The sequence below is a fragment of the Ammodytes marinus genome (assembly GCF_949987685.1).
Source record: "Ammodytes marinus genome assembly, chromosome: 1".
Lineage (NCBI taxonomy): Eukaryota > Metazoa > Chordata > Actinopteri > Uranoscopiformes > Ammodytidae > Ammodytes > Ammodytes marinus.
Genome location: NC_137230.1, coordinates 38,576,597 through 38,602,846, shown reverse-complemented (window position 1 = coordinate 38,602,846; position 26,250 = coordinate 38,576,597). Strand labels below are relative to the sequence as shown.

The 26,250-nt window shown below is 40.5% G+C and overlaps 2 protein-coding genes across 11 annotated transcripts in view; both read left to right on the top strand.

Moving 5' to 3' along the window:
• The window catches only part of LOC307253427 (NACHT, LRR and PYD domains-containing protein 12-like), a 53,066-nt gene extending 31,034 nt beyond the window's left edge, over positions 1-22,032 (top strand). For 4 of the 10 annotated variants that reach the window (XM_080031466.1, XM_080031467.1, XM_080031461.1 and 1 more), the window contains 7 exons: positions 12,172-12,348; positions 13,031-13,204; positions 13,606-13,779; positions 15,408-15,578; positions 16,272-16,445; positions 17,661-17,891; positions 20,703-22,032. In XM_080031466.1, the coding sequence (XP_079887592.1) occupies positions 12,172-12,348; positions 13,031-13,204; positions 13,606-13,779; positions 15,408-15,578; positions 16,272-16,445; positions 17,661-17,886 (1,096 nt within the window). In that variant the 3' untranslated portion in view covers positions 17,887-17,891; positions 20,703-22,032. Of the gene's footprint in view, positions 1-3,249; positions 3,366-3,833; positions 3,984-4,518; positions 4,639-5,162; positions 5,283-6,496; positions 6,571-7,010; positions 8,800-10,613; positions 10,788-12,171; positions 12,349-13,030; positions 13,205-13,605; positions 13,780-15,407; positions 15,579-16,271; positions 16,446-17,660; positions 17,892-20,702 lie in introns of those variants that run through there. The other 6 variants (XM_080031470.1, XM_080031462.1, XM_080031465.1 and 3 more) reach the window with 6 other exon arrangements.
• A 1,903-nt stretch (positions 22,033-23,935) lies between these two features.
• zdhhc1 (zDHHC palmitoyltransferase 1) overlaps positions 23,936-26,250 on the top strand; it is a gene marked incomplete at its 3' end in the record, with an annotated part of 16,545 nt that continues 14,230 nt past the window's right edge. Inside the window, exons 1-3 of the mRNA XM_080029432.1 lie at positions 23,936-24,225; positions 25,638-25,680; positions 25,972-26,237. Coding sequence (XP_079885558.1) covers positions 26,022-26,237 — 216 coding nt within the window. The 5' untranslated portion in view covers positions 23,936-24,225; positions 25,638-25,680; positions 25,972-26,021. The remainder of the gene's footprint in view (positions 24,226-25,637; positions 25,681-25,971; positions 26,238-26,250) is intronic.

Below are 26,250 nucleotides of genomic sequence, written 5' to 3'. Positions count from 1 at the left end.
AGAAGATGGAGCAACACGTTGCTGTTTTGTTATTTTTTATTTTATTTTATGCAATCTCTGAAAAAAACGCAATGAATCTTGGGATATGTTGGGCCACGAAGGATACATCTGATGCAGCCTTCAAAACTGCTTCAAAACCGTGAAACGAAGGCTGCATTTCACGACCGCATATGAGGAGCCTTGCAAGGAGCCTTGCAAATGGGACAGCCTTAGCGCGCCGCTATGACGCAATCGGTCTTCAAATGCAGCCTACGAGGCCGGTTCCAAGACCGCAACCCCTGAATCAAGACACAGCCATTGTCAGAGAATTCACAGTTCAGATGATGTAGTTCCACTAACTGTCCACTAGATGGTGCTAACTGACAGTCTCATGAACCAAAGCACAATCAATACTCGCCGTCGCGCAATGACGTCGGTTAGGAAAAGTTGAGTTGAATTAATTTGAAACAGTGCTGTCTTTTCCTATGTTCGATAGGAAGCACCTTTCATCTCTCCTTAACCCCGATGACGTTTAGGAGTTAAGGTATAGGAAAGGAGGCTTATAGGTTAGGAGATTGGACTATTCGTAGAGGCCCAAAGCACCAAATGAGTTTTGTTAGTAGACTAAATTATTTGAAGAATAAAAAAATATAATTTCAATGAGGCTGTTACGTCCTGTATGCTGTGTGACTATAACAGCTGTTGTTTCAGAGCAATGGATAGCGCTAATTGTTGACATGTTAAAAACGCTTCGGAGGCCAATCTAATCAGCCTATAGCCAGTGGTTTGTGCCCATCCAGTTTTGTACATATAAAAACGCCACTGCAAGGCAAGGCAAGGCAAGGCAAGTTTATTTATATAGCACAATTCAGACACAAGGCCACTCAAAGTGCTTTACAGGGGCAAGATTAGAATACATAAAACACATTATAAAACATTTAAAAGCGAATAAAAGAAGCAAATAATAAAAAAAAAAATAATAAATTAAAACTCGATTTAAAAACATAATAAAAGAAGCAAATAAAATGAAAATTGCAAGTTAAAAAGGAAACAAAAAAGTCTTCAGACTCGATTTAAAAGAACTGAGAGTTGCAGCAGACCTCAAGTTCTCTGGGAGTTTGTTCCAGATTGTTGGTGCATAAAAACTAAAAGCTGCTTCTCCTCGTTTAGTCCTAACTCTAGGGACTGTCCCAGACGACCTAAGGGCTCTGGACGGTTCATAACTTATCAGCATATCAGTAATGTATTTTGGCCCTAAACCATTTAGTGCTTTATAAACCAACATCAGAATTTTTAAATCAATTCTTTGAGTGACTGGAAGCCAATGTAAAGACCTCAGAACTGGGGTAATGTGATCCACCTTTTTGGTCCTAGTGAGGACTCGAGCAGCAGCGTTCTGAATTAGCTGAAGCTGTCTGATTGATTTTTTTGGAAGGCCAGCAAGGACACTGTTACAGTAGTCAAGTCTACTAAAGATAAATGCATGGACAAGTTTTTCTAAATCTTGCTGAGACATAAGCCCTTTATTATCAGCCTGCATTGATCATTGACTGATGATAGAAATGTAGTGAGGTCGTGTTGAATGGCACTGTGCGTGTGTAGAAGCTTCTACAAGGTTCTAGATGAGTGACTTCATGAAGCAACAGCTAAAGAGACCTGAAGGAACGAAGCTGCCGAGAAAGTTCAGTCAGTAGGTAAGTCTCTCTCTGACAAACCGGGACAAAGTCATGACGGCCACGCAAGCTAACAGCTGATATAACCGTTAGCGTGCTAGCTTAGCGTCCCGTTAGCTAGTGTGCTAATGTGATGAAATGAGATTTAAATTGTGAGCAGTGTTAGCTAACATCTTCTCACTGAACTTGACCGTTTCTGTAGCAACAGCTGGATTTGAGGCCACAAAGAGAAAATAAATGTTTATGTTAAACTTCACCACAGCTGCGTGATACAATCATCTACATTTAAAAAAATCCCTTTATTTAGTCGCTGTTAGTTACTTTCTCTTTCTAAGGTGACTAGCTGTAGTTAGCTGTAAACTATGTTAGCTATCAGCTAACTACTCCCACTATGATAACTACTCACATGGAAGTATTTCAGTATACGGAGCAATGTATGGACCTGATTGGTGAAACTCTAAACGGTGAACACTTGTTTATACTTTTTAGACAGTGTGGCTCAATCCAACCCGCTGCGTTAATATAGCCACCGGTCTTATTTTTCAGTGCACACAGGCTACGGACAGGTAGCGGATGGTTTTGAGATATTCGCTGCTTTCGACAAAAATCTTTCTGGATTACAATGACTGTGTTTGCCTTTAATTGTGTGACACTTCTCTGCCTGAAAGGTCGCCGTCTTGCTTCGTAGCAGAAGTTGTGAATTTGACAATGTGGTGAACATCGATGCTCTGGAGGAATGTAAGTTAAATTGTTGTTACAACCTACAAACTGTCTATTCTACGGGATTACATTAGACTGTACAGGTGGCGACTGAGTGCAGATGTAAAATATAAAAGATTTGAAATGTAAATCAACATATTGGTACGTTTGCTGCCAGGAGGAGCCAGACTTTAGACTGTAGTTTTTAAATGTTGTGAATAAAAACATTACTCTTAACAATATTTACAGATAAAGTAAAATATAATAAGCAGCGAATAAATTGGCTCTATGTTGCCGACAATCCAGTGAACACCGACGCTCTGTAAAAATGTAAGTAAAGTTGTTTTTACAAGATATAAACTGTCTATTCTATGGGATTACATTAGACTGTACAGGTGGCCACTGAGTGCAGATGTAAAATATAAAATATTGAATATGTAAATCAACATATTGATACATTTTCAGCAGGAGGAGCAGGACTTTATTTAGGTGTTTGGTGTTCTGTCCTCCCAACGGTGCTTCCAAGGCAGATTTTAGTTTATAAATGCTGTAATAAAAAAAACATTAATCTTAACTCGATAAATATTTACAGATAAAGTCAAATATAATAATCAAAGATTAAATAAATATAACTGAATTCAAATTTAAACTGAAGTTAAATAGATTCACCCACCAAATCATGTGCTTGTTCGACAAACTGAGAAAGTTGGTAGCAAGTGAGTGCTACTAGTGAAAAAGCTGGTCCAGACTCCAGAGAGCCCCCTCCCCCCGCTCCCCCCGCTCCCCCCGCCTACACACAAATCAACACGTGACTTCCAGTAAATGCAAGGGACAGGATTGCAGCATTGCAGGGAGGGAGAGTGGAGCCGTGTGAGCAATACACACACACACACGCACACGCAGGCAGAGGGGAGGAGCACAGGCAGCAAACCCTGATAGTGAAAGTGTTCAGTCCGGTCAAACTCCATTTTGAGTGGACAGAGCAGACAGAGGGAAACGTAATGTCGGAGCAGGGTGAGTGTTATTACGACTTTTTTATTATTTAACTGTCACAGTCTCTAAGTCAGATATCTCCCTGTAAACTGTAGAGGAAAGAAATGTTCGTCTGAACAGTGTAGTTAATCTGTGGACACAAAGTTGTGATTGTCTGAATAATACACATTTAACCTGATCCAAGAAAACAAGACAGAATGTAAGAACAACCAACCAGGTGGAGTGCTGGCTGGTCTTATCATTCTGTGTACTGTGTGTGTGTTAGTGTGTTTCTGTGTGTGTTTGTGTGGGTGGGTGTGTGTGTGTGTGTGTGTGTGTTTCTGTTTCTGTGGGTGTGTGTGTGTTTCTGTTTCTATGGGTGTGGTGCGTTTGAGAGATTGTGTTGCTTCCTGTTCTCTCAGTCTTGCATGCGACTAACAAACTTGTTATCTTCATATCTTCATTCTTGTACTCTGAGGTCATAGTCAGTGTTTATGTTTCACCTCTCAGACTGACTGAAGTCCAGAAGACGAGTGTTAATATGGAGGAAGAGGAGGACAGATCAGAGTCTGGAGTCTCCAGCTGTCTGTCTATGAAGAGTGACATGTCCAAAGAACATCCCCTGACCTTCAGTAATGAACCTGGACCCTCAGACACACAGTATGTTAACTGATCTGAACACATTCAGCTGGTATCGTTTTGTTATGGCCAGCCAGCATGCCAAAGTCCCAAAAGAATAATAATATTATGCGTTTGTTCAGCTTGATCCATTTCCTCACTGCATACAGTTGTTGTTTTAACCGGAGAGGAAGAGGGAGTAAAACAGACCCTTATTATGAGTCTGCCTTCCCTCTGTTTGTCACTGAGAGAGACTCCAGTCTGAAGTGTAGTTCATACACTGAACGGACCAACCAGATAATTTATTTCGGCCTTGTGTATTTTACAGTCAATCAGAACTTGTCAAATTGTTTATTTGAATCTTGTTCTGTTTACAGTTCTCTTGAATGTAACATAATAGTTGATTAAATATACACTATGCAGCTTCAAGGGAGGGTGTTTTACCGGGGTATTATTTGAGGAAACTACATACTGCCAAACCCTAGAGATCAAAGTCTGGAGAATGTGAATTTTTTCCTCTGATAACTTCTTTATTCTATTGATATTGATATAAATACAAACATGTTTGTGTTTGCAGAGTTCAGTACAAGAGACAGAGATCAGTGTCTCCAGTCCCCAGCTGTCTGTCTATGAAGAGTGACTGGTCTATAGGTGGTCATCCAGACTTCAGTAATGAACCTGGACCCTCAGACACACAGTAAATGAATTGACACTAACTCATTGTTTAGCATCTACTTTTGGTTTTTGGTCTGTCTGTGTTTTATAATGGTGTCTTGTAAGCCCTTGTGGGCTAATGCATGACACAATAATAAAATATTCAAATCAAATCAATCTCATTTAGCTGGTATCGTTTTGTTCATACTATCCCCGAGTCACCCAAAAATAATCAATGATCTTTTCTGCCTCACTAGAATAGGTGGTGGTGTGTTTATCTGAACAGCCCCCCTCCCCCCTGGCTGTATTGTGCATTGTAGCATTTGTTGGTTGTGTTTTGTAAATAGATGTAGCTCCAGCCCAGCTCCTCCTTGCTATTTTGCGCTACCATAACAATTATCTCATAGAGGAAAGATGCTTTGTACCAGACTATAGAAGTTTGCTAATTTCCAACTGCAGTTCCTGTGCAGATCAACACAGAATACAATACATACATACAATAAAAAAATACATACATATCACAACGTTACACATGAAATAACCATTTGACTGTCTTGGTGTTTGCAGAGTTCAGTACAAGAGACAGAGATCAGAGTCTGGAGTCTCCAGCTGTCTGTCTATGAAGAGTGACTGGTCTATGCCTCATCCTATGAACTTCAGTAATGAACCTGGACCCTCAGACACACAGTAAGTGACTTTTTACTGTAAACTGACCTGATGGAATATGATGCATTGAGGATAAAGACAATATATTTTAATAACAGATTCATTCTCATGATGCAGAACTATTAATGAAAATCAAATCAAACGTTATTTATGGTCACTTTTCATCACAGAAAATGACCCCCTGTCCACGAACAGAGCAGTACCTAAGACCGGGATAAAATGCATCATAGAAAACCTTGAGAAAAACACCAGAGACTGAACTCCCAGCAGTTGAAGTAAAAGAAGAGTTAAAAGTGGAAGATAAAAATAATTAAATCGGTAAATAAGAATGTTATTAAAAATATATAATAAAGAAAACAGACACACACATTATATTGAAAATAAATGGATATAAATAATAAAAGAGACTAAGATATATTAATATAAAAAACAAATAATTCAATTAAATGTCTCATGCAGGAAACACTGTGCATTTTCCTTCTTTTTTTTTTTTTATAAATCGCCGTCAGCTTCACATTAGGCTATGGGAAAATGTTGCTGTTGCAATTGTTAGGAACATTAGGCCTAGAAGATTAGTTGTGGTTGACCGGGAGCCAATATATTATATTTGAGGACGCATAAATAAACTGAATGTGTAGGCTGCAGCGATCAGATGAAAGAGAGTGGAGCGTCTCCTGCACAGTGCCACCAGGCTCACACTGCACTTTGCCGAGCCATGTTAACGGGTTACACCATTAATGCTATCCAGGTGTCCATTCGGAGCCGAGCCGCGCTGAATGAGCCTATTCTTCTCGCAAGCCGAGCGTCCAGCAGCAAAAATACAGTAAAAATTATGTTTCACATCGTAAGCTAGAAGTCACAAAACGTGGCATTGACATATATTATGCCTATATATTATAACCGTATGAAACAACACTCATTTTATGTTTTTCTTCTTTAATTATAGGCTGTAGGTCTATTTATTTATCATTTTTAACCCCATATCATATCAAACTAGATCAGGCAGTAGTCCACCCCTCTTTCTCTTTCTACAACGTAAACGTTCTATTTGGTCTGTACCAAAGCAAGTGAACGAGCAGATTTACCCAGTGTGAATACACTCTCAGACTAAATGTTAAATTCCAGCAGAAAAGCATGCAACACTTTTACTGTTCTCTGTGACTATCTGTGGACCAATCTGGACATTTATTTAAGCAGCAAAGAAATGCTTTATTAATAAAGAAATGTCTCTATAGGAAGAAGCCTCCCCAGTTCGGACAAATATCCAGACCTGGACTGCAGACAGACACTCAGAGCAGCACTGCACAAAGTAAGACTGAAGATCTGTCAGCTGATGTCCTCATGTCTGAAATAATTTTTTTTTAATCCAACATGGAGGAGGATGCAATTTTAGGCCATGTGAAAAGAGGTTAAATCACTGTTGTCTAGACAAAGCATCCTTGTATGCATCTTGTTGTGGACTCAGAGGTTTTGGCCTCGTCGACATAATGTTATACAGTACATGTAGTCCCAACTTAACATACATGATAACAGTTGGAATTTAAAACCATTTTGAAAAATTGCTATATGTGATTTTGCTATAAATAAAAGTTGATTTGATTAGGTTTGATATCGCTAATGAAAACAAAACAAAAAGAAAATCCCCGTTTTTCCGATTTCAGTTTTTTGGAGTCGACTTGTTGTCTGTGATTTCATATTGGCAAAAACCCATCACCACACTGTCACATTTTCTTTTTGTCTGTTCTCTAGTGAGTGGTGATCTGCAGGAGGTTCTAGATGAACATAAGATCAGTCTGAAGAGGAGATGTGAACATGTGACTGAAGGAACTGTTAAAGCAGGACGTGGAACTCTCCTCAATGAGATCTACACTGAGCTCTATATCACAGAGGGACAGAGTGAAGAGGTTAATACCCAACATGAGGTGAGGCAGCTTGAGACCGCTTCCAAGAAGAAGACCCTCCATGACACACCAATCAAGTGCCACGAAATCTTTAAAGTCTTACCCGACCAACAGGGACCCATCAGAGTTGTCCTTACGAACGGCGTCGCTGGCGTTGGAAAAACCTTCTCAGTGCAGAAGTTCACTCTGGACTGGGCAGAGGGCTTAGAAAACCAAAATGTCAGTCTGCTGATTTTGCTTTCGTTCAGGGAGCTGAACTTGATCAGAGATGAGCAGTACAGTCTTCTCAATCTGCTCCATGTTTTCCATCCAACATTACTGAAGGTCACAGCAGAGAAGCTCGCTGTCTGTAAAGTTTTGTTCATCTTTGACGGCCTGGATGAAAACAGACTTTCACTGGATTTCAAGAACAATGAGGTAGTGAGTGATGTCTCGCAGAAGTCATCAGTCAACATGCTGCTGACAAACCTCATCCAGGGGAATCTGCTTCCCTCGGCTCTAATCTGGATAACTTCCCGACCTGCAGCAGCCAATCAGATCCCTCCTACATGTGTTGACAGGGTGACAGAAGTACGAGGCTTCACTGACCCACAGAAAGAGGAATACTTCAAGAGGAAAGTCAGTGATAAAGAGCTGTCCAGCAGCATCATCTCACACATGAAGACAACCAGGAGCCTCCACATCATGTGTCTAATCCCAGTCTTCTGCTGGATCACTGCTACAGTTCTGGAGCACATGTTGACTACAGACCAGAGAGGAAAGCTGCCCAAGACCCTGACTGGCATGTACTCACACTTCATGTTGGTTCAGACACTGAGGAAGAAGCAGAAGTATGAAGAGGGACATGAGACGAGTCCACAAGAGCTGACGGAGGCAGACAGGGAAGTTCTTCTGAAGCTGGGGAGGCTGGCGTTTGAACAACTTCAGAAAGGAAACGTCATGTTCTACCAAGAAGACCTGGAGCAGTGTGGTCTGGATGTCACAGAGGCATTGGTGTACTCAGGAGTTTGTACTGAGATCTTCAAAAGAGAGAGTGTGATTTTCCAGAAAACTGTCTACTGCTTCGTTCATCTGAGCATTCAGGAGTTTCTGGCTGCAGTCTACATGTACCACTGTCACACCAGCAGCAACACAGAGGTACTGCAGGGTTTCCTGGGAGAAAAGTATGTAAATCCATCCCTGGATGTCTTCCTGAGGTCTGTCATGACGAAATCCCTTGAAAGTAAAAATGGCCACCTGGACCTGTTTGTCCGCTTCCTTCATGGCCTCTCTCTGGAGTCCAACCAGAGTCTCTTAGGAGGCCTGCTGGGTCCAACAGACAACAGTCCAGAAACCATCCAGAGAGCCATCAACAACCTGAAGGAGATGAACACTGATGAGTCTCCTGACAGAAGCATCAATATCTTCCACTGTCTGACGGAGATGAACGACCTCTCAGTTCATCAGGAGATCCAAGAGTTCCTGAAGTCAGAGAACAGATCAGAGAAGAAACTCTCTGTGATCCACTGCTCTGCTCTGGCCTACATGCTGCAGATGTCAGAGGAGGTTCTGGATGAGTTGGACCTGAAGACATACAACACACCACTAGAGGGACGACTGAGACTGATTCCAGCTGTGAGGAACTGCAGAAAGGCTCGGTAAGTCCAGATGTGATTAATATTAATCAGTGTCTATTAGTAGTTTTGTTCTACAAATGTACACTTTACAAAAGCTTGTATTGTTTTTATTTTTAAGTGTTCCTCTTGTTTATTATAGAAATTCTCAGATTAATGTTGCCACATTTTCTCAAGCTGTTTCAAACGCTGAGTTCAGAATATGTAGGTGTTCACGTCTTGTGCTTATAGCTGTTAATTAAGTTATTCTATTTATGTGTAATAATTTTAACATTTCACAGTTTATCTTCTGTTAATGCTTTTTTGCATGATATGATGGAGGACATGTGCACACTTGGCCAAACAAATAAAGATTTGTTTAAGTTGTGCTTAAGGTTTAATCACAGCAGCATTATCCATATATATATATATATATATATATATATATATATATATATATATATATCATTTTAAAGTTATCAGCCTATAAAGTACATTTATTAATACTAGGGCTGTCAAGCGATTAAAACAATTAATCTAATTAATTACAGGCTCTGTGATTAATTAATCTAAATTAATCGCATACTTTTATGACACTTTTATACCTGTTTATAAACAGCTGTATAGCCTGCTACAGTTTGTTTTTCTCTCTCTCTCTCTCTCTCTCGCTCTCTCTCTCTCTCTCTCCGTCTCTCGTAACTTGTCTCCACAACAGACAGCGCTGCACTGTCACAGATGCTTATGCCGATTCATTCACCATCGTCGTACTCATAGGCAAGAATATTGAGAGACACACACACACACACACACACACACACGTTTACGTGGACGACGAGACGCTAGCAAACAAAATTGAGACACGGGGAGAAAGATTGAGAGATACTGTTTTGAACCTAGCCTACATTGTTGCACCCACTAAATCAATAATGCACAGACACTGGCTGCGGAGAATAAAGTAATATGTCTTCCTACCTTCATGCTTATTAAACCGTCCATAGAGCCCTCGGCCCCCTGCTTCTCTCTTTACTTTTCTCCCTTTCACCCGCGCGGGCTGTGTCTGCTTCAGGTGCAGCTCGGTGCAGCTACGCACCACTTTTGCACCGGGTCAAAGGGCATTATAGAAGTGCGATTAATCTGCGTTAATTTTTTTAATCGCGTTAATTTTTCTGTGATTAATTAATCGAAATTAACGCGTTAATTTGACAGCCCTAATTAATACATGAGTAGGTTTTGCAAAGTGATCAAAGATCATCTCTCCCAAACTGTGATTGTTGACTGAGTTGTAAAGATGTTTTCCTATCAGGATGACCTCGTGCTAACTTATTGGAGACAGACATGGACCAGATCACACTGACACTGTGGACATTAGAGCAGCAGTTTAACTACATGTTCTCTCCCTTCATCTGCAAGATTAAAGTAAATCAAAGATTAAATGTTTGCACTTGAGATGTAAGAATTATTGTTTAATTTCAAACACAGTGAGATTAGCGCACCCACTGCATGTCAGCCTTCAATACTGCAGCTGATGCTCCTGGAGCTTGAGATGAAGGCCAGGGCCATCAAGGCTCTGATGAAAGCAAGTGATGGAAGAAAGAAGCCTTGTCTAACTAAAAATGTTAAGCATTTTTTTAGCTTTAATAAAACAACAACAAATGGGATTCACTGCAACACATATGCAACAAATAAACAACTGGTCCTACCGCCTCTTATTTTCATAGATTATTCACATAAAATAAATATTTAATTTGCACTGAACCTTTGACATCAAGAGCAGATGTTTCTCAAATCGGGAAATGTCAAACTGTTCTGTCATCAGTTCTGTTTCATAATAACATGTTGTAATAAATGTGTCATTACAGACTTTATGCCTTTGGTCTCTCAGAGACTCACTGGGAAGTTGTGGCCTCAGCTCTGAAGTCCAACCCCTCCCATCTGATAGAGCTGGACCTGAGTATTAACAAACTGAAGGATTCAGAAGTGAAACTTCTCTGGGCCGGACTGGAGAGTCCAAACTGCAGACTGGAGAGACTGAGGTCAGTTCACTGACACAAGCTTATGTGGTGTTTTGCTTATGTTCAGGGTATGCCTGAGAGCAAATCTGAAGGAATTTGAGGGAGAATAGACCTTTTAGGAGGGTCTGGGGGCATGGCCCTCCTAGAAGGAAATGTGTACCTTTTTTAAAGTTAAATGCATCAATCTGGTGTACTTTGAGAGGCTTAATCTGATGAATGTTGTGCTCTGCAAACAACTGTCGTACATTTTCCAAGAGCTATTTTTTGGAATAATTTGGAGACAATGGGCCATGAAAAATATTAAAGAAAAACACATGGATTCTGTAGTCCTGGGTCTTCCCCGAGGCCTCCTACCAGCTGGACGCTCCTGAAACACCTCCCTAGGGAGGTGCCCCGGGGGCATCCGTACCAGGTGCCCGAACCACCTCAACTGGCTCCTTTCGACGCAAAGGAGTAGCGGCTCTGCCCCAAGTTCCTCACGAATTAATGAGCTTCTCACCCTATCTCTAAGGGAGACGCCAGCCACCCTCCTGAGGAAGCCCATTTTGGCCGTCTGTACCTGCAATCTCGTTCTTTCGGTCATTACCCAGCCTTCATGGCCATAGGTGAGGGTGGGAACGAAGATCGACCCTCCGATTTCCTACCTGGAGTAGACAAACCGTTTCCTGCTCAGCACCATGGCCTCAGATTTAGAGGTGCTGATCCTCATCCCAACCGCTTCACACTGTGAACTGATCCAGTGAGAGCTGCAGGTTTACAGACCGATGATGTCATCAGAACCACATCATCCCCAACAGCAGAGATGACATCCTCAGCCCACCGAATTGCAGCCCCTCCCCACCACGACTACGCCTTGATATCCCGTCCATGAATATCACAAACAGGATTGGTGATAAAGCGCAGCCATGGCGGAGGCCAACCCCCACCGAAAACAAGTCCGACTTAATACCGAGGTACTACTACTATGTTGAAGAGGCGTGTCATCCAAGACAGCCCCTCCACACCCATTGCTTTCAGCATTTCTGGACGGATCTCATCAACCCCCGGGGCTTTGCCACTGTGGAGTTGTTTGACTACCTCAGTGACTTCCACCAGGGAAATTGACGATGATCCCCCATCAGCCTCCAGCTCTGCCTCCAACATAGTCGGATTCAGGAGTTCCTCAAAGTGCTCCGTTCACCGGCTGAATACCTCCTCAGTTGAGGTCAACAGCGTCCCATCCTTACTGTACACAGTTTGGATGGTTCCCCGCTTCCCCCTCCTGAGGTGCCGAACAGTCTTTCAGAAACACTTTGGTGCCGACCGAAAGTCACTCATTTTAGAGAAAGCTCATTGTTTAGGACAAAGTCATGTTGAGATTTGATTATTAATAAACTTTAATTTACATAATTTATTCTTTATTCAGATTGAGTGACTGCAGTTTGTCAGAGATCAGCTGTGCTTCTCTGGCCTCAGTTCTGAAGTCCAACCCCTCCCATCTCAGAGAGCTGGATCTGAGTGGAAACAACAAGCTGCAGGATTCAGGAGTGAAGCTGCTGTGTGGTTTTCTGGAGAATCCACACTGTAGACTGGAGACTCTGAGGTCAGTTCACTGACTCTGTTACTATTGCAGATCTAAAATTTGTAATTAACTTGTTAATATTATTTTATATATGTATTGTTTCCTTTCTGCAAGGTTACATTTATTTATTATACACTTTGGTTTTATTTAAACATTTGTGTTAGATTTGAATTTAACTTTTTTTACTGATATTTAATTTCTCTTTCGGCAAAGTTAAATTGAATTTGTATTTTTTTAACTTGGTGTTTAATTTTAATTTATTTTGTACAGTTTTAGCTTGGCAGGGGTATATGTGGGTGGGGACTGTATTGTTGATCAATGATGTATCTATCTAACAATTAAACCTAATTTATATACAAACATAAACATCCACAAAGTTATACATTTTCTTTGTTCATATATTAATTTCTCTTTTACAAAGTTTAGTCTGCCGTAACAAAAGAAAGTAAAAGTAAGTTAATATGTTTGGATAAATTGTCATATTTATTAAACTGAAAATCCTCCCAACAAAAATTAAGTTTACAATTAAAATGTTAACTAGTTGAAGGAGAAATATTTATTTTTTCATTAATTTCAGTTTTGTTTTAGCAAATAATATCTGATCACTGATATTGATCCTTCAGAACACACACACACAAACACACACACACACACACACACACACTCTCTGTCTATAAACTTACATAATGTATTTGTTATTCAGATTGAGGGACTGTAGTTTGTCAGAGATCAGCTGTGCTTCTCTGGCCTCAACTCTGAAGTCCAACCCCTCCCATCTCAGAGAGCTGCATCTGAATAGAAACGAGCTGCAGGATTCAGGAGTGAAGCTGCTGTGTGGTTTTCTGGAGAGTCCACACTGTAGACTGGAGACTCTGGGGTCAGTTCACTGAATCTGTTACTATTGTAGATCTTGAAGAGCACCTATTATGCTTTTTCATCTTTTCTGACCTATAAAAGCTGTTAAAATATTATATAGTCATGCTAAAGGATACCAAAGTGTCAGATAATGACGTACATGCATTTTAGACAAATTGCCTGCCTGTTACTATCCGGTTACTATGATGGAACCTGGCCCTCTGATTGGCCAGGTTCAAACAGATAGCAGACGACAGTTGGCGGAAATTGTGCTTAGGGTCCAAACACTTTAACAAATAATGTCTGATCATTGATATTAATCCTTCAGACCACACACACACACACACACACACACACACACACACACACACACACACACACTCTCTCTGTCTCTAAACTTATGTATTTTATTCTTTATTTCAGATTGTGGGACTGCAGGTTGTCAGAGATCAGCTGTGCTTCTCTGGCCTCACATCTGAAGTCCAACCCCTCCCATCTCAGAGAGCTGGATCTGAGTGTAAACAAGCTGCAGGATTCAGGAGTGAAGCTGTTGTGTGGTTTTCTGGAGAGTCCACACTGTAGACTGGAGGCTCTGAGGTCAGTTCACTGACTGACTGACTATTGTAGATCTTATATTAAATTAACATGTTTCAATAGTTTTTTTGCAAGGTTGAATTTGTTTATTTTACTCAGTTTTTATCTTTCTATTTTTTGCAAGGTTAAATTTAAATAAAAAAAATGTTTTTGGAAGTCACAATTTCCTTCAGGATCAGTAACGTAGCTATCTATCTAACAATTAAACCTAATTTATATTCAAACATAACTTACATCTACAAAGTTATACATTTTTTGTTTTTTCATATTTTCATTTCTCTCGTACAAAGTTTAGTCTGTCGTAAACAGAAAGTAAATGTATGTTCATAATGTTTGGTATATTGTCACATTTGTTAAACTGAAGATCCTCCCAACTCATATTTTAGTTTACAATGAAAACATTAGCTAGTTGAAGGAGAAATATTTATTCCTTCAATATTTTTTTTCCTCTTGTGGCACCTCCCACTAAGCAGGGCAGCCGTGGCATTTCAGTTCTCTGTTCATTTAATTGTTGAGATATGCTAATGAAAATTAGGGGAACAATGCCTGCCAAAGCCATTAGAGAGGCAAAAGCTGCCTCCAAGGTGAAGATGTAGGAACAATTTAGCAGCAATGACTTGTCTTCAGCCTGGAGGTCACTGAAGAACTTTACAGTCTATAAAAATAAAACACAACAAGCCACCCCATCTTTTTAACTGGCCAATGATTTTAATTTATTTTATACCCGATTTGAGAGGTCCTCTTCCCCCCCCACCCCCCACCCCTTCCAGGCTGGATCAGGGTATCGTATCCACACAGCCCCATGACCATGGAATCCACCTAAGCAAGGAGGAGAACACTCCGCCCCACAATCAAGCCCCCTTTAGTATTGAGGAGAAGTGCGTACACCGGCTATTAAGCCGGCAAAATGCACGGAAAACAGGGGCCCCAAATGGGATCTCGACTGCAACTGCTGCTTGCTGCAGTCTTGTCAGACATTTTCAATCAGTCTGTTGTTTTATCTAAGGTTCCTGCCTGTTTTAAATCCTCCATCATTATCCCAGTCCCTAAGAAGAGCAGTGCCCAGGGCCTCAATGACTACAGGCTGCAACGTATTGTGCGCACAGCATAGAGGCTGACTGGACAGGGGCAGCTGTCAATCAGTGACCTGCATGAGGCAAGGGTCAGGAAGAGGGCAGGTAGCTGCTGATCAGTCTCATCCTGCAAACATTTACTTTGAGCTGCTCCCCTCTGGTAGGCGGTTCCGTGCCATATAGACAGGGCCTCACGCCACCTGAATAGCTATTTCCCAAGGCTATTTATCTCCTTAATCAATGACTGCCCCCCTCCTCTCCTTCCAGCAGGAGTCTGAATTGGACTATTTTATTACTCCTTTATTTTTAAACAGTTTTTAATATATATTTTAGAGCTATGCACATTTTACTGTCTGTGTCTTGTTTTGTGTTAAGTGCTGGATGCCAAGTCTAATTCCTGTGTCCATTGATGCATTTGGCGAATAAAAGCGGTTCTGATTCTGAATTTCAGTTTGTTTTAGCAAATAATGTCTGATCTGATAATGTATTGATTACCTCAGACCACACACACAGACACACTCTCTGTCTGTAATTCACATAATTTGTTTATTTATTCAGATTGAGGGGCTGCAGTTTGTCAGAGATCAGCTGTGCTTCTCTGGCCTCAGCTCTGAAGTCCAACCCCTTCTATCTCAGAGAGCTGGATCTGAATGGAAACCTGCAGGATTCAGGAGTGAAGCTGCTGTGTGGTTTTCTGGAGAGTCCACACTGTAGACTGGAGACTCTGAGGTCAGTTTACTGACTCAATTGTAGACAATTGTACATTTTAAATATTAAATTAAATTTTTTTCAATTTTATTTAATTTTCTTCCTTTCCGCAAGGTTACATTTATTTATTTCAGGCTTTGTTTTTTATCTAAAATTTTTTGAAGTGTTTTAATCTGTTCTTTGAACTTTTTTAACTTGACAGGTGTGTGTGTGGGGAGGGGGTTCTCTGATTTTTGTTGTTACGTATGTTTGCTGCTACAAAGATAAACATAAACCTAATTTATATACAAACACAAGTTACATCCACAAAGTTATACATTTTCTTTGTTCATATTTTCATTTCTCTGGTACAAAGTGTAGTCTGCCGTCACAGAACAAAGTAAATGTAAGTTCATCATTTTTGATTAATTGTTATTTCTTTAAACTGAAGATCCTCCAAACTAACGTTTTAGTTGACAATGAGAATATTAACTAGTTGGAGGAGAAATATAAATGTTTTCATTACTTTCAGTTAGTTTTATCAAATAATGTTTGGTCATTGATATCTATCCTTCAGACCACACACACACACACACACACTTGTACATGCCCACTCACACTCACACTCACACTCACACTCACACTCACACACACACACACACACACACACACACACACACACACACACACACACACACACTGTCTCTGAATTTACATAATTTATTCTATTTTCAGATTGTGGAAGTGCAGTTTGTCAGATATCAGCTGTGCTTCTCTGGCCTCAGCTCTGAAGTCCAACCCCTCCCATCTCAGAGAGCTGGATCTGGGTGACAACAAGTTGCAGGATTCAGGAGTGAAGATGCTGTGTGGTTTTCTGGGGAGTCCACTCTGTAGACTGGAGACTCTGGGGTCAGTTTAATGACTCTTTTTCACTTTTTTTCGGCAAGGTTTAATTGCATGTTTTAATCTTTTGAACTTAGTTTTTATAGTTTATTATAATTACACTTCTTAACTTAGTGTTTGATTATTTAAGTTGTTGTACAGTTTTGATGGGGGGGGGTTCTCTGTTTTTTGTTATTACGTATGTTTGCTGCTACTGGATGTCAGCATTTCCTTCAGGATCAATAACGTATCTATCTAACAATTAAACCTAACTTCATCAATAATTTACATCCACAAAGTTATATATTTTCCTTGTTTATATTTTTATTTCTCTCGTACAAAGTTTAGTCTGTCGTCACAAAAGAAAGTAAATGTAAGTTCTAGGGCTGTCAAGCGATTAAAAAAATTAATCTAATTAATTACAGGCTCTGTGATTAATTAATCTAAATTAATTGCATACTTATATGACACGTGTATACCTGTTTGTAAACAGCTGTATAGCCTACTACAGTTTGTTTCTATGTCTCTGTCTCTCTCTCTCGCGCTCGCTCTCCGTCTCTCGTAACTTCTGTCTCCTTTCCTCAGCCAGCTCTATACATGAACTAGCGCCGAATTTTCTCAAAAAAACAAGCAGACACAATTACGACTTTCCATCTCCCACAACAGACAGCGCTGCACTGCCACCATTTCGTAGCCTACTCATAGGCAAAAATATTGACACACGCACACACACACACACACACACACACGGGGCGGGTGCTAGACAGCTAGCAAACAAAATTGGAGGAAGATTGAGAGATAGGCCTACTGCTTTGAACCTAGCCTACATTGTTGCACCCACTAAATCAATAATGCACGGACACTGCGGAGAATTAAGTAAGATGTCTTCCTACCTTCATGCATCGCATAAACCGTCCATAGAGCCCTCGAGTCGGCCCCTTTCCCCTGCTTCTCTCTTTGCCTTTCTCCCTTTAACCCACGCGCCCGGCCCGGCGAGCTACAGGTGCAGCTCCGCACCACTTTTGCACCGGGTCAAAGGGCATTATAGAAGTGCGATTAATCTGCGTTCATTTTTTTAATCGCGTTAATTTTTCTGTGATTAATTAATCGAAATTAACGCGTTAATTTGACAGCCCTAGTATGTTCATAATTGTTGGTAAATTACAGTTAACAAAGAAATTAGACACACTCTCTCTCTCTCTCTCTCTCTCTCTCTAAATACATAATTTATTCTTTATTCAGATTGAGGGGCTGCAGTTTGTCAGAGATCAGCTGTGCTTCTCTGGCCTCAGCTCTGAAGTCCAACCCCTCCCATCTCAGACAGCTGGATTTGGGGAACAACAGGCTGCAGGATTCAGGAGTGAAGCCTCTGTTTGATCTTAAGAATAGTCCACACTACAGACTGGAAACTCTGAGGTCAGTAGAGGGTTGGAGTCAGTCCCCGCTGCTTTCATCAGAACGTCACTAAACACAGTTAGTATCAAAGATCCAGTATTTCGGGGGCGCCCTTAGCACAGTTGGTAGGGCGTCCCCCCCATGGGCCTCGGCCAGCAGCGGACCCGGGTTCGATTCCAGCCCGCGGTCGTTCTCTGCATGTCACTCCCCTCTCTGCCCCATTTCAACTCTGTCTCTACACTATCAATGAAAATGCCAAAAAAAAAAAGATCCAGTATTTCCTGGTAAACCTCCAACATTGTCAGTAGCTGACAGGCAGGTATACTTGTGACAGGCTTCAGGATCGGACAGAGAGGGAGCCAGAGAGACAGAGGGGGAGAGAAAGAGAGGGGGAGAAGGAGAGAGAGTTTAATCTATTATTATTTTTAATTCAAGAAATTAAACTGGATTACAGCATTATAAGATGTATAGGGACAGTAGTTCTCATTCATCAAACTGTCCTACCATCATATCTGATCCCAAAATGTTTGTTCTCTCATTTCAACACCAAACCGTTGACCTGTCCATCTTTGTCACAGCTCTCAAGTCAACATTATTGTCTATTTCTTCAATATATTCCAGACATACTGAGGAATCGAAAATACCTTTATTTACCACCCACGGTGCAATAAGTACAAAAGGATAAACTGATATAAGTAGTACACACATTCATTTAATTCTAGGTGCAAGGGTTCAAAACCAAACAGTATAGAAAAGTCAATAAATTGAGACGTGAGATCAGTCTGACTGAAGCAGCAAATCACTGGCTCTTATTTCAAACAATCATCTGTCCATCGTTTAATAATAACACATTTTCTTGTTATCTATTCAAAGTAGATAAAATGTTAAAATGTCACTAAGACACTGGTTGTGAACAGCTTTGAGTTCTCATAGCAGTAAATCCATAATTCTACTACATTAAGTTAATATAAATAGTAAGTTGCTTCATCGATAAATTAGCCCAAGGCTACATTGATATGTGTTTTCAGTTCACATATCCCCTCACACCACGTCAGAGTAGGGGAGAACAGGGTAATTTGTCACACGGGTTTGTTGTCACAATCGTTATATCTCGGAACCAGAAGGCGCTGTCTGTGAAATTTTGGTATGTAAATATCCAGAATTGGGATCAGAGGTCACCTACATAGTCTTCCTTGGAGTTAGACTGCTGAATTTGAGGTGAGATGACTCTTTGTGTTTTTCATGTCAAATTGAAAATATTTAGCTCCTCAGTATTTTTCTTCTAGGCTTTTACACAATGGGTTTATAACAAAACACTTGTTTCCCATACAAAGTGTGAAGGGTAAACTATATTTTAGATTGTGGTTAGCAAGCTAATTAGTTGTCAGATGGTTGTTGGCCTTGATGCTAGCAAGAAATTCAAATTGGGGTTGGTCGTCACATTTTTTGGGGGGTTGGTTGTCACATGTTATCTCAAGGCTGCAGCCAGAAAAGGAACCCAATAACGAAATACATTTTTAAGCTGTATCCTCACTGACACCCCAGAGAAGGAAGGAATAGAGCAGGAAAAGGCAGCTAGCATGCAAAAGAAAAAAGGGCAACAAAATCGAAACAACCCAGTGCATCCAAACTAGACCAGCTGCCAAGGCTACAGTAAGTTATGTAGGCCTATTTGTCAACTTAACAATGCAATTAAACTTTCAAATTTAGTTCTACTTGCTTGCCTTCTTTTTAAGATTATTCCCATTAAGATAACATTGTGACAAACAACCCCATAGTTTTTGACAACCGACCCCTTGATGGGGTTGGTTTTCACAATGTGTAAGGGTGTCTTTTATGATTAATTTCTTCTTTATTACAATAAGATAGAAAAAGTGAGGGGTACACATTTCAAGCCAACACCTTAAGCTTCAATTTAATGTAGGAATGACTATTGAAAGATGTTTAGGTGATAAGCAATTCTCACTAGAGTAAAAAGTGTGCCTACTTACCCCGTTCTCCCCTACAGCGCCCCTGGACACAATGGTAAAGATGGTGGGCACTGTAATGTACCACCACTTCACCATTTCAGACTCTCTGCACTTTATTTCCACTCTGACTTCAGTGACATCTGCTCAGTGAACAGACCTGATGGCCAGAGTGTCTGCACGTTGTGTGTGTTCACTCTTAAGGGTACAGTGTGTAATATGACATCATCAAGTGGTACAATTCTAGATCACAACAGTTAGTCTCTATGGCTACTGTTCAGAGAAGCAACGGAAAGCCTTCTAGAACATTCCAGCTGGTAGTTCTGTTCTATTATGTGCTTCTGTAGAACTGATGACATTCCAACTATGACAATGGTGGCGCCCATGCCTTGGTCCATGGTATGGAGAAATATGGAGATATAAGAGACCCTTTCTAAGGGAAAAAATAATAATTCTAAAAACAAAATTCAGCTATTATGCACTAAATTAAACGTACTTATGGATATTATAATTATTTTCTACCAACTCTGCTATGAAAACGATCCCAAAATTGCAAATTCTACACACTGCAGGTTTAAGGTGCGTTCACATCACGATGGTCCCGCTATTTTTATTTCCCCTAATAAACCATGGCTGAGATCAGACCTGGCACAACAGCGTGTATATCCGCACAAAAGCAACAACAACACAACCAAAAACTGTGCCAAAAGACAAATAAACTGCAACTGAACGCAAATAGCCTAGCATTAAAACAGCATTGCATATTCACGCACACGATGAAGTCAGGTATATTCCCGTACCTTGCTGTGACAGGGGACCGTGGCTGGCGGAGATAAACTTGTTGTGAAATGATGTGCTGATAGAGGGAGTCTCTATAAACTCTGATTAATGACTTCTGTTGTCTGTTTTCTTCTCTCCTCAGATTGTGGTGAGTGAGTGAGTGAGTGAGTGAGTGAGTGAGTGAGTGAGTGAGTGAGTGAGTGAGTGAGTGAGTGAGTGATCATCAAGCTGTTGTGTGGAGAGGATCCGTTGTGTCTTGATGATCCAGCTCTTGAAGCAGCAGCTTGTGTGGAGAGCTTCTGACCGGGCCAAAGTCCTCCTCTACAAAGTATGACATAAAAGGCTCTGATATCAGCCCTGTATCAGTAGAAGAACTGGACAGATAGACATTATTAAACAGATATAAACTGTTGCCAAGTGGGAGGAACAGTGGCACCATCTTGGTTCATTCTCTGCTTTGTTTCTCAGCATTTATCTTGGAGGTTCATGACACAATATGTAAGTTGCATTAAGTTGCAGTTAAAGTTTCATTATATTCTATCACTGATTGCGTTACTTGCATACATTTGTGTATTGAAATGGTCTGGCTAATCTGATATAGGCAACTACTATAGCGCTCCCGACAAATGTAGCTGGGAGCGTTGTCACACCCCTCCCCTTCCTCTTCCCCGCTGTAGTCTACCGTTTATACTCCGCTCAGAATGGGAGACAACAGAAAGTGTGTGTGTGTGTGTGTGTGTGTGTGTGTGTGTGTGTGTGTGTGTGTGTGTGTGTGTGTGTGTGTGTGTGTGTGTGTGTGTGTGTGTGTGTGTGTGTGTGTGTGTGTGTGTGTGTGTGTGTGTGTATGTGTGTGTTTGATACGGTCTGATAGTATCCAGCTCATAATGTTGCTGCACGTGTGTCATTAATGGGTTTTTATAGCTTTTATAATAGGTCCAGGGTCTGCACCACATTGCACTATTTTGAAAGGACACTTTGCGGCTTCCTGGGCATAGCACTGCCCAAAACGTTTAAAGAAATTAACGTTTCACATCGTAGGCTACAAGCCACAAAACGAGACATGGAACAATACGTATTGAAACAAACCATATGAAATAACAATAATGTGATTGTTTTCTTTATTTTTCATATGCCTTGATGTATTTATTTATTATTTTGAACCATATTTATCAGGCAGTTGTTGAATGAATGAATTACTTCAGCTCACGTGTGGTTTTGCTTTGTTATAGTACAGCGGATAAGCTCACATTTTAATAACAATTGTGCACTTTTTGAGAAATGACTATGATGGTTCACTTGCAAAAAGGCAATGTGAAAGTGGACCACACCAAACAAATAGCCTGGATCCAGATCAAACTGCTAGCTGTAGTTGTGTCTGGCTGCGAAATAACAACACTACAATTATTATAATTTAATATAATGTATAATGTGTGTTTTTCAGTTTTACTGCTCTGTTTGTGCTATATAAATAAAGCTTGATTTAATTTATTGGTATTTGTATGTAACTGATGAATGCTAATATGGTTTATATCCATGCATTTATATTCTGATGTGTGTTAAAGTTGCAACGAGGAACTTTTAAATATTTCTGAAACAGTCTCATTTTTCCTCTGATGATCATAATTTACAAGTAACAGCAAACGTGACCATCAGTGCAAAGAATGCTATTTGTATATAGTTTATCTTAATGCCTATGCCATGGATACGCCCACCCAGAAACAACAGCTGGCGTGGTAAAAACACACCAAAATTAGGCATTAGAAAATGAACTCAAGCAACAGAGTGTTACCGCCATCTACTGGCCTGGTGTGCACACTACAGCGTTTGAGATCCTGGAAGCTCATATTCAAAACTTACCCTGCGTTCCAATACCCATACTTCCATACTATCTGGTATGCCAGAACAATAATATGGATATTGTCCCCAATACCTGCATATCAAATGAAGTATGCCAAAAATACCAGGATGCCCTAATACATCCAATTGCGTTTTGAAGTATGGAAACCAGCATGATTTAGTATGTAGTAAAGTGAAAGGGAAATGTATGTGATTTGGAACGCAGGGAATGTCTTCGAAACTAAAGCTACTTTGAGTTCCTAAAAAAAGAAAAAGCGCTTTATAAATACAATATATTATTATTATTATTATTATTAAACTGGTATCATATCTCAGACTGTTAGTTTACTGAATGCCCTCAAACTCTATGAACTGGTCTCTTGTAAATCCAAGAACTGGAATCAGAAACATTGACTTGTCACTGCTTTTAGATAATTTTATTCAGATTACATTTTTTAGTATGTGTTGTGTAATAACTGTAATGTATGTAGTCCTTGGTTTGGAAATGTTCAACAGTTGCTGCTGCCTGTCTTGGCCAGGTCTCTTTGAAAAGTGGATTCTTAAAGGTCAGGGTCAGCGATTCTGGAGAAAGCTTGTAAAAAAATGTTTTTGACAACTAACAGCTACTAGCTAGCAACATACCAGTTTACAGAGCCTAGGCTGTGTATTAACACCGAATTTTTTCAGGATTTGGACTGACTTTCTGTGTATGACATGTCTTGGACTGTTTAGCCTCAGTGTTTCTCTGATATTCCCAGAATCATTAACAATAGCAGACGGTGCCATATTTATTTTATTTTATTAACCTTTATTTATACAGGTAAAATCTCATATGAAATACAATAGGCCTAAAGTGTGTAAAATGTTTTACTAGTTGCCTACTCAAGTCAAGTCAAACTTTATTGTCAATTATGATATATATGCAAGACATACATGAGAATCCAAGTGGCATTTATGTCTGACCTAGGGTGCAATAGCAACAATAAATGGTAAATGGGATTTTCTCAGCCCCAAAGCGCTTTACATATCTTACCACATTCACCCATTCATACACACACTCATACACCGATTGTAGAAGCTGCCATGCAAGGCGCTCTCTGAACCATCGGGAGCAATTTGGGGTTCAGTGTCTTGCTCAGGGACACTTCGACATGTGGCGGGGAGACGGGGGATCGAACCTCCGACCCTGCACTCCAGAGGCGATCTCCCTACCCACTTCGCCACTGCCACTTATCTATAAATTAAATAGATAGTAGAATAAGATAAAGATAAACAATATGTACATTAAATAAATAAGTCCAAATTAATACATTCTATAGTCAAGAACAATAGACTTTGTGCAGCTGTATTTCTGTGAACTTTGCATCAGTAAAATTATCTTTAAAAAAAAAGCAATAAAAATGATATGACTCGTTCGCGCAGCCGCAAAAGGCAGGAGGCCGGTCTAAGCTCAACTGACCAATCACAGCGGACACAGAGCGTTTCCAAGGAGACGGCGTACAGGGAGAGGTTGAGAGCAGCAGCTATCAGACTGGCAAGCTAACGGTTAAATATTGATTATTATATAATATTTATAAACATTAAAAGGTGAATAGTTTACGTCTCACGCGCTTCACAATTTTTTGGTTGTGATCAGCTCTGCGGATTACCAGGAGCTAGCGAGCTAAGTTCATTATAAACGTTATTACGAATGGGAATGTAGAATCGGGTTAGCATTCCAGCTAACATCTCCAGGGCCTAGGGGGTAACGGCGGAGATACACGCCGTCCAACAGGCCCGATGTCCGGGGAGAGATGAAGCGGAGAGACGCCCCTTTGACTGGAGGAAAGGTAAGCTGCTTTTCTGTGCTACAACATTTATCTGAGCAACACAGAGAGACCAATGCACATGTTGCAAACGAGAGAGAGAGACAGACAGACAGACAGACACACACACACACACACACACACACACACAGTCATACAGCAATATACAACAAAGAAAATTAGAATTGTTTGGTCATATTTCCAATAGCGATTAACAGACAGACAGATAGACAGACAGACAGACAGACAGACAGAGACACACACACGCACACACACACACACACACACACACACACACACACACACACACACACACACACACACAGTCATACAACAATATACAACAAAGAAAATTATAATTGTTAGGGCATATTTTGAATGGCAGTTCGAAACGTAGTTACAGACAGAAAGATAGATAGATAGATAGATAGATAGATAGATAGATAGATAGATAGATAGATAGATAGATAGATAGATAGATAGATAGATAGATAGATAGATAGGACAGTCACTGCACGATTCTCCCTTGATATTGCATATCCGTGTAGCGTTAGGCGCAGTTATGGCTTTTGGATAGAAGAAAAAAAAACGTTTTAAGCTGCAGCAGTTCAAACAGAGTGTCCCGGTGAGAAAGATGTTGTATTTAGCTCTCTCTCTCACTCACACACACACACACACACACACACACACACACACACACACACACACACACACACACACACACACAAACAGCTGTTGTTCCTGGGTGAGCGTATACCCATGACAAAGGCATTAAGAAAAAATATATAAAAATAGCATTCTTTGCACTGATGGTCTCGTTTGCTGTTACATGTAATTTATGATCATCAGAGGAAAAATGAGACTGTTTCAGAAATATTTAAAAGTTCATCGTAGAGACTTTACAGCTTGACTCAATGTAAATGAAAAAATGATCTCGAGTATAAATAAGGGTTAAACCTGCAGTGTGTAGAATTGTGGGTTTTATTTCCAAGCAGATTTTGAAGAAAATTATTATAATATCCATAAGTACATTTAATTTAGTGCATACAAGCTGAAAAAAAAGTTTTGAATTATTATTTTTTCTCTTAGAAAGGGTCTCATATATGTCCATATTTCTGCATATTTTGGACCAAGGCCTAGTGCCGCCATCTTGACAGTGTCATAGTTGGAATGTCATCAGGTGCATTGTTTAAAATGTAGAATTGTTCTTGTCCTTGAAGGCCACTGTAGCTTCTGTTATTATTCAAAAGGGTTGGGGTTACCCAGGGAGCGTTGCATTCTAGAACTTTGTAGAACTTTCTTGATGATGTCATATTACACACTGCACCTTTAAATTAATGAAATACTAAGATACTAAGATTATGGAAATTGGGGTAAAATATAACATGGAAAAGATTTGAAAAATAATAATTTGTATATGTGTGTGGTTTTCCTAGGCAGCGCTTTGTCTGATGCGTGTTGGATGGTGAGGGAGCAGAGGTAATGTACACACACACACACACAGTCACGCACACACCTACACTCACACAGACAAACTCACACACAGGTAATAAACACAGGTAACACACTCACACACACACACACACACACACAAGTAATACTCACACAGAGACACAGACACACACACTTTCTCTCACCCACATAAACACAGACACACAGGTAATACACTCACACAGACACACTCACACACACACACTCACACACACACACACACACACACACACACACACACACACACACTAACCTCTATTAACCTCTTGTTTTCCCCAGGCCGCCCTGTGCCTGTTGCCTGGTGAGCGTGTGTTTGTGTTTGTGTTGCTATGGACGTTTGCATCAGGAACCCAAACCGCACGGCGCCGGTGGGAGGGGCCTGTCGTCGCGGCGATGGTCCCGTGTGCTCGCGAACCAACGGCTGGACCTGGCCCCCCCACCCGCTGCAGCTGCTAGCTTGGATGCTATACGTTTACTTTGCCGTCACTGTGTTCGGCGTGCTAATACCGCTGCTGCCAACACACTGGATCCCCGCCGGGTATATCGTATCCTTCAACT